The sequence below is a fragment of the Arachis hypogaea genome, chromosome 9, assembly GCF_003086295.3.
Source record: "Arachis hypogaea cultivar Tifrunner chromosome 9, arahy.Tifrunner.gnm2.J5K5, whole genome shotgun sequence".
Classification (NCBI taxonomy): domain Eukaryota; kingdom Viridiplantae; phylum Streptophyta; class Magnoliopsida; order Fabales; family Fabaceae; genus Arachis; species Arachis hypogaea.
In genome coordinates, this window is record NC_092044.1 from 27,911,881 (window position 1) to 27,921,098 (window position 9,218).

General features: G+C 28.7%; 1 protein-coding gene across 1 annotated transcript; it reads right to left on the reverse strand.

Moving 5' to 3' along the window:
• Positions 1-217: 217 nt before the first annotated feature.
• Positions 218-5,204, reverse strand: LOC112710768 (probable protein phosphatase 2C 34). The gene is made up of 6 exons (XM_025763172.3): positions 4,833-5,204; positions 3,862-4,194; positions 2,772-3,095; positions 2,142-2,259; positions 677-900; positions 218-467 (listed from the first exon to the last, which is right to left on the reverse strand). Exons 2-6 carry the CDS (start codon positions 4,102-4,104, stop codon positions 258-260), a joined length of 1,119 nt encoding a protein of 372 aa, XP_025618957.1. The 5' UTR covers positions 4,105-4,194; positions 4,833-5,204; the 3' UTR covers positions 218-257.
• Between the last annotated feature and the right edge of the window lie 4,014 nt (positions 5,205-9,218).

Below are 9,218 nucleotides of genomic sequence, written 5' to 3' on the forward strand. Positions count from 1 at the left end.
AATTTTTTAAATACCAATTGATATATACTTCTTTCTTTTAAAAAATTAGAAATCGCATTTTATAATTTTTTAATGTCTTTTGAAAAAAAATTAAAAATTGCACCTTGTGATTTTTTTTAATTTAAATTCGTCTTAATCTGATAATTTTTTTTTTAATTTTACAAAGTTAGAAGAATCAGAAGAAAGGAATAAATTTTTTTCCCTCTGAAGCAGAACATGACGTGCAATTCAGGTGCTCATTTTGACAGGATAATAATTTAGTTTAGGGTGGCAAGTTGGTTATCAAGAAGGTTACAAGGAGAGTGAAAGAAAAGACAAATGGCAGAGATGTCATCCATGGCAATTCCACCCCTCTTGCGTTTCCATGAACGCTTCGCACACTCCACCAAACGTTTTGCTGACTTTCCTCTCTCTGCTGTTGAAGATACAATCTCCACCGCTTCTTCGTTCGATATTACATCCCACACCTACAAAAAACATTAATTAAGTTAATCGTGAAGACTTAGAAATAAATTACTTTATATAAAATTGATAATTAAAAATTATTAAATAATTTAAAATATGTAACTAAATTATTATTTAACAATTTTTGATTATTAACTCTACATAAAAACAACTTAGTTAATTTAAGTAATTTTCAAAGGAAGAGTACTACTGGTGTTAGTGTACTACATACCCCATCAGTAGCTAGCACAACAAACTGGTCTCTGGTGGTTACGTTCCATTGGGTTACCTCAGGCACCGAGATTAGGCCATACTCTTTGACGCTGTAGTCACCAAGTGCCCTAGACATGGCCAGCCCCGGCGACTCTTCGTCGGGAAGCCATACCCTGTGCACCCCCGGCTCGTCTTCTAAGCAAAAGACTCGCCCTTGGCGCTCCAGTATTCGAGCTGCTTCCTCTGTATCATGCAACATTCATCACAAGCTTGAGTGGTTCTAGTGTAGCCTAATCAGTCTAGTACAAGGCATGTTATGTATGCTCATTACATTAGATGTAATCTTTGAGAAATGATAATTTTTTACACACTTCTCTTATAGTGTAAAAGAAATTTTTTTGTATTCTTTCATTTCTTGTCAATAACTCTTAACACAATATATATATATATATATATATATATATATATATATATATATATATATATATATATATATATATATATATATAAAAGAGAAAAGTGCAACATATTACATTTCTCCATTTCTTTTATCAATTATACAACATTTACATAAAAAATCAGTTATTTATATAAATATATTAAAATATAAAATATATATTAAAAATGAATTAAACAACACATATATTCATATACAATTATTTAGTAACTGATTTTTCAAAAATATTTAAAAGACAATAAAAATTCAGTTCGAATAGTCTAAAATTATTTTATTTAACATCTATTAATTACTATTAAAATAATTATACAATTTTATATGTAATTACATTATAAATATTATGTATATAAAATTATAAATATTAAATTAAATAAAATAACTTAATTATTATCTCTTTAGTATTATCGCTGATTTTTTTTTATTATACATAATATTTTTATTTTTTATCTATTGTGTACTACTACTAAATAAAGTAGTAGCGATAATATTGGATATAGCAGTACAATATCTAGTACAGAGTCAATACAACAAATAACACACTATATCATGAGAAATGAAAATTGGTATTTTTTTATAAACATGTTAATTGTTTATCAAAATCAGTTATTAGTATAAAATATATGTTAAATTTTAAATACATATTAAAATAAATTGAACAATATATATATTTATACACAAATATATTAATAACTAATTTTAGTATATAAATAATATTTTTATTTTTTTATCATCTCTTTTGTGTACTTATGGAAATAAAAATATTTTTTTTTCTTATCAATGACTTTCAATATAAAAAAAAGATAAAAAACGAATATAAAAATAAAGTATATAACATTTCTGTTATTAATTTAGAGTTTATCTATCTTGTAAAGTTTATTTATCTTGTGTTTTATGGATATATATTAATTTTACAAATTAAATTTTTTTATTGAAAATATAAAAAATGTAAGCTTATAAATATATTTGTTTTATTTTTATTAAATAAAAATATTTCCACTAATGATTGGTTGATTAGGAATAGACTTACGAGGTAGATTGGGCTTGAAATCTACTGTGAGCTGAATTGGTACCAAACTCCCATGATCCGATGTTGTAGCTAATACAGCACGCGAGTCACCAACGTTTGCAATCACAATTAGTTCTCCCTGTTTATCAGATTAAACAAGAAAAAAAAAAAAGTGATTTTTATTTTTTAGTTAGGCATGGGATGTTCATATGGAGAGTCTATCGTTAAAAATACTTTAGTCTATGACCCTCCGTCTAATTAAGAATCTGTCCTCAAAATTTGGATGAGTTTTCATTTTTCAAGAACAACTCCTCACCACTGATTTGGAATGATATATTATAAAGCATTATGGTATATATACATCAAAATTAGTCACTAAAATTAACTATTAGTATAAAATACATACTAAAATATAAATATACATTTAAAATAAATTAAATCACACGTGTATTTATACACAAATACATCGGCGACTGATTTTAGTGAATAATTCTGATGTATGAATAGCATTTTTGTATTATAAAACTCACAAGTTAAGCTACTAAAGTTGCAAATTTGCAATCATGTGATGAATGAGTGGACTAATGCGAAATCAAACCATGCAAGTGTAATCAAGAATGCTTCCTAATGACCCCTAAAGATCAAGATTACCTGTCTAACAATGGAGAGGGCAGTGGTTCCACTGAAAAACGAATCGATCTTGCGATTCTGCTGGAGTTCTCGATCAATGGCAGCACAAGTCTTCAAGTAGGAATGCTTCCATATGTTAAAACAGTTTTGCATCTTCTCTGCCTCAACATCGGCATCTCCAGAATCTGGGTCAAGATCAAGTGAAGCTTGGGAAAGAGTCTCTTGCCAATTGCATAGCAAACATGGCGGCATTGATTCTCTCACTCTTTTCGCCACAAAGTGACCCCATGGCCCATGCCCATCAAAGATCCCACAGAAGATCGTGTCCTCTTGGCACCCAAATTCCTGTAATAATAATAACATCCATGAACAAATAATGAATATCAACAACTATGTCCAAAGTATACGTTCATTGCAATATAATGCATATAACGCTTATGCATAACAAACACACTAATAAAGATGAAGTTGAATAAAGAATTTAATTTTGGTGCACCTCATTGTAAAGTAATTTTACACGTGTATAAAATTACATAATACTACCTGCAAATGATCAACTAAAAAAACAAATGTGATTGTAAGGTTGTGTAAAATATTCTACAGTGCATCAAAATTAAACTAGTTGAATAAATTATGCATATTGCAAGTACCTTACAGCAATGTTATTGTAGTTAAGTTAAATGGTGAAAACTAATATATTTTGAATTATCAATTTTATAGGGAATGAATCTTCTTAATTATTTTAACAATTAAGGTAATTAAATGTGATCTCTCATCATTAATTTTATAAATGAGATTAAAAAAAATATGAAAAAAAAGCAATAAAAAATTAAAAATCACACTTTACTTCCTCAATTTTTTTATCAATTGAGAGGATTCATTCCCAAATTTATATAAATATAAATATAATGATATACACTCTCCACCAACTTAAAGTGAAAACTCGTGCAGATAGAAGCTAATAATTAAAAATTATTTAATAATAATTTAGTAAAATAAATCAAATCACCTAACTATTATCAATTATCAATTTACTTTAATTGAGCGAACCTTTGTATAAAACTTTTCTATGCCTAAAGAAAATAATGTTTGTGGCAATGTTTGTACATACTTCCCAGACTATGCAGCAATCTTGATTGACTCCTTTCTTGCCTCTTTTGGAGAAAACTGAGGCAAAGTTGTTTGAGCCATCAACACTAACAGTGCCTGAGCTACATAACAAGAACTCATTCTTTTTTGCTTCCTTTGCCATCGCTTCCGCCGCTTCTCTTCCGCTGCATCTTTCTGAATTCCTCCATTTCTTAATTGCCAGTGATTTTGCCAAACCATTGAACATTGAAGAAAGATGACCCATCAAAACTTTGAAGAAATTAGTAATGCTACTGTTGAGCCACCACTTTTCAGCTGTTAAGAGGTTCTTCCCGTTGTAACAGTTTTTGAGGCTCTGAACAACGAAAATTGAAGTCACGGATTAGAAATTCAACACTTAAAGGGAGAGAAAATTTAAATGCATATATATATATATATATATATATATATATATATATATATATATATATTTGCTAATGATGTAAAAAAAGGGGAAAAAATAAAAAAAGAAATCTGCGCTTAAATCTCAGGACCTAATATAAAATATAAAAAATAATAATAAAAGAAACTATATGGTCATTCTTATGCTGATTCCAGGTTCCCTTCTAGCAATGCATCTAGAATTTCAATGGAAATTAACAAAAGAGAAACTCGTAATATTTAATAACATAGCATCTGGTTATTTTTTGGTTTGAAGCTAAAAGTGAAAAGCAATTCAGATAAAGTTTCTGTTATTCTGAATATATATGGCATTGCTTTCAGCCATTGTCTCAAAAACCCAATTGTAGTGTGGACCATGATTTCCTCTTTGAGAAAGCATAACGAAATATGAATAGCCAGGGACCCAAAAAAAAGAAAGGGGAAAAATAATAAATAAGAAAGGTTTCTTTCTGCTTTGCTTTTCAATTTCATGGATTCTGTTTTGACTGCTGAATAAAATAAGAGACGGTGCTTAATTGAATTTTGTATAAAATAAATACCATTTTTTACTACCTTTTTTTTCTAAAGGTGTTGAACAACTGAATGAAACTCAGTTGAAGAAGAAAGAAAAGAGTTGGTTAAGTATTCTGATCCAATTTTGAAGCTCTTCCATTAGAGAACAAACAAACCCTTTGGAATGGTAAATGGACAGAAACTGAGGTTTGTACTTTTGATAGTTGGAAGAGGAGGAGGAGAAAGAGGAGACAATAAGCTGATACTTCGAGAAAAAGCAGAAGAAAAGTATGAGAACTCTTAAATACTGGAGTGACGTGTTGTTTTGTTTCTGGTCACTTCTTTCATCAGTTTATTTCACTTTTTTCTAGGGAGTAAAAAACCGCTTATTATTTTTTGTGTGGGAGAGAGCTGAGTGCATCTCATAATAATAGGAGAAGAGATGAGTTTTTTATTGCTATAGTGTGAACAAATCGTCCCTCTGATTTGTTTCATTTTTTAAATCAACAATCACAAATCGATGGTCCGATTTGTGTTTTTGAAAATAAAAAAATTTTTAATATTAAAATCAGACCGTCCGATTTTTATTTTAAAAAATAAAAAAAATAAAAAATACAAAACGGACTATGCGATTTGTAGTTTTTTTATCAAACAAATCGGACTCTCCGATTTGTACTTTATTTTTTTTTTCAAACAAATCGGACCGTCCAATTTGAATAAAACACCATATAAAAAAAACACCTAATCTTTTCATAACAATATATTACACATATATTTATACAATATAAAAAAAATTAGCCGTAAAAAACAGTGTTCTTTTTTCTTGTTTTAACTTTTAATTATGCATGTGAGTTTTGGGATTGTAACTTTGGCGAAGGAAAGACTTTGAGCTATTGTCTATTTTAGTTCTTAACAAATTTTAAATTAGATATTTTAGTCTTTAAATAAAATTAATTATTTAATTAATTTTTAATAATTAATTATTAATTATTTAAGTTTTTTTATTAACTTTAACGAAAAATAAAATAAGTCAAAGATCATTTTATTTTCTATTAAATTAACGAAGCAAAAAATTTAAATAATTAACATAATTAATTATTAAAAATTAATTGAATAATTTAATTAAAAATTAAAATATTTGATCTAAATTTTTTAAAGACCAAAATAAATAAACACTCAAAAGTTGAGCTATTTCTTTCCAAAAAAAAAATAATAAACACTCAGATTTTTATGGATGGATGATAAATATTCATAAATATCTTAGCGCTTTACGATGATCTCTCTTCACTGCTCACCCTCACCCATGGGGCCATAATGGGTAATAGCCACGAGCTAGGAGAACTAGACCTAAATAAATGACAATAAAAGATCAATCGCTAAAATAGACCAGGTTGATTTAAGATAACAATTAATTGTCAATGAATTAACTAAAAATAAAAAAAATAATTTAAAATAATAAAATATAAAAATAATTTTTTAAAAAAATACATATATTGTTTAGATAAATATATTATTTTATTAATTTAATTCAATTCTGATTAAACATCAATTGAATTTTTAAATTATTAAATATTTAGTTCCACTAATTTAAGTTTTAGAACCTGAATAATTGATTGGTTATTGATCTTTTGCATTAAATGAATATTTAATTATCCAATTGCTTGGAATTGAATTTACATACATACATGATACATCCTTTAAAAATTCTAAGGGACAAATTATATAAATAAATTAATTAGACTTTAAATTTAAATAATGGTAACTTTTGAAATAGATTATATCTTTGATCTATTTTAATTTTATGTAAATTGCTACAGGATAGCAATTTTAATTTGACATAATTCGTTACAGAATAGTGCGAAATTACATTAAAAATGTGTCATAAAAAAATTGCTAGAGAGTATTGCGATTTCTAAAAAACTTAGACCATATATAAATTACTGTAGGGTCTAGTGATTTATAGCGTAATCTCTTAGAAACTATAACGAATTATATATTGTAGAGATATTTCATTGCAATGTATCGATATAGCAGAAAAAATATATGTACACACCAACAAATTATTTTCATAACAAATTATTTTTTCTTTATTTTGTTAAAGAAAAAACGGTCATGATATTTGAAAAATAATGTGATTTTAAGATAAAAATATTTAATATTGATACTTTTAAATACAAAAATAAATTTTATTAATATTCAAAGAAAAATATGATAAATATGAGGTATAAATATAAAATAAATAAAATATACAAAATAAAAACACGATTGAATTTGACTTTAAAAATAGGAGTACGATTAAAAATGGCTTTGAAAATGAAAGTACAATTGAAAATACTGTATTTTAGATTGAAAATATTTTCATCGTTTCTAACTAAAAAAAGTTGAAAATGTAAAAATATCATTTTCGATTTTGTACTTTTTTTAAAATATTTCTGCTAAAAATAATGTTCAAATGCTTAATTAAACATATTTTTATATTTTATTTTTATTTTACTTTAGGGTAAGAATGGTTTGAAAGATAGAGCAAAAGCATGCAAAAGTGAAAAAATTATAAAAAAATTAAAGAATTGAAGATTTTGCAGCTATGCGTATGCATGATTCTTTCTCTTCATAACCATGTAACTTATCAAGGTTGCAAATAAGGTGAGATAGTTGTTCTTCTTCTCTTTGCTCTTGGTGTCAAAAAAACATGCATAAACATGTGTTTACTTGATAAGTCACATGGCTATGAAGAGAAAGAAGAGAGAATCACTTTGATCAGATTAGAATTTTGATTTGAGTTTTAGTTCAGAAGAAATCAAACTTTGAAGATCAAGAACCAAGAACTTTTTTTCTCTTTTGTCTCCTTGGTGTTTTCGGCCACAAAGAGAAAATGAAGCAACCTTGGAGGTCTTGGAGATAAAGAGAGAGCCGTGATTGGCTGGTGGTTTAAAATAATATTAAAATATCTCAAGTGTATAATTACTAAAACTATATGTTTTAGAACACCAGTAACAACACATTTAGAGATTAGTATCTAAGCTACTAGTATAAATAACATTAGTAACATGATTAACATGAGAATAAAAGGTATATGATGAGGCATTAGCATTGCTAAAGTCATCAGAGAGTACTGGTGTTAACCTGCACCAAAAGATTGTGAACCCGGTTAAACCGATATCCTATTTTTTACTAAAACAGATCAAATAATATTATAATATTATTCAAGCATCTCTAATATTAATATAATAATAATATTATATTACTATTTCTCTTCTCATATGAATCGAGTTCGACTCGTCAAACAGAGACTAGCTACGAAAACCAGAGTCTACAACTCTTAATCGAAACAGCTCAAAAACTAGGTTCTTTGCAACTGTGTCGTCGAGCTTATATTAAAAGAGGTCATTGCTTAGTGATGACGGATGATGATGAATATTGAGGTGCTTGTTAATATATCAGAAGTGTAAAACCCGGTTAATTAACGGCTAATTAACCCATAAATGAGAATTTATTCTGGAAAGCCCAAAATGTGATTTTTGTGGCTAAATATGATAGAGGAGATTGAGACGAGAATTTCGGTACCAATTTTATAGAAATCGGACCAAGATTGGACCGAACGGGCCAAACCGGGCCAACCGGACCCAAAGTGGGCCCTTAGCCCAACTAAACTAAACCAAAACCCTAGTTTTCAGTACTCTCTCTCTCCTCACAACACACTCAAACACGCTGAAATGGTGGAGAGGAAGGGAAGAACTCTCTCTCAACTTCTTTCTCTCACTTGATCTTCAAACCACCATAACTTTTGATCTAGAGCTCCGATTGCCGCTCCGTTTGCGGCCACGCGTTCACCGCGGAGAGCTCTACAAAACCCATACAATCAATCTTGAGGTAAGCCACAAGTTTCTGTTCGAAATTCCAGCCCTTATTTTCGAGTTTCATGGGTGAAATGTTGAGATTTTGGGTTCTTTGATGTTATAGGACCCAACTCTCTTGAAGGAGAAGATTAATCTTGTCTCCTTGGACCTTGGGTGTGGTAAGGTTCTTAACCCTAGTGTAATTTTGTTGTTTTATGATGTTTGGGTTTTGAGATGTTGTGTATGGGTATGATGGTTGTGGCTTAGATTGTGTATATGTGAATATTGGAGCTTGATTGGTGATTTTGAAAAGCTTGGAAAAGGTTTGGTGGTGAAAAATCTGTTCTTGGAGGTGTTGAGGCCTTGAGAGCTTGTGGATAAGTGGTTTGGAAGTGCTCCGGTGGAGCTTGGAAAAATCGGCTAAGGTATGGTTTCGGTTTCCTGTATCTAATATGTAATGTGGTAGGAAATACTTAGGCTAGAGGCCCTAAGATAGGCATTGAATGGTTGATGTTGTTGAATGATTGAGATATATGATGTGGTCATATATGTGATGATGATTAATGATGCCTTGATGGTATGATGTATGAGAAATATGCATGTTGTGATA

Coding starts and splice junctions, on each gene's coding strand:
- LOC112710768 (XM_025763172.3), bottom strand. CDS start 4,104: ATGGGTCATCTTTCTTCAATGTTCAATGGTTTGGCAAAATCACTGGCA. Junction 3,096..3,861: donor ATTGCTGCATAGTCTGGGAA/GTATGTACAAAC, acceptor TTATTATTACAG/GAATTTGGGTGCCAAGAGGA. Junction 468..676: donor TTGTGCTAGCTACTGATGGG/GTATGTAGTACA, acceptor TGTTTTTTGTAG/GTGTGGGATGTAATATCGAA.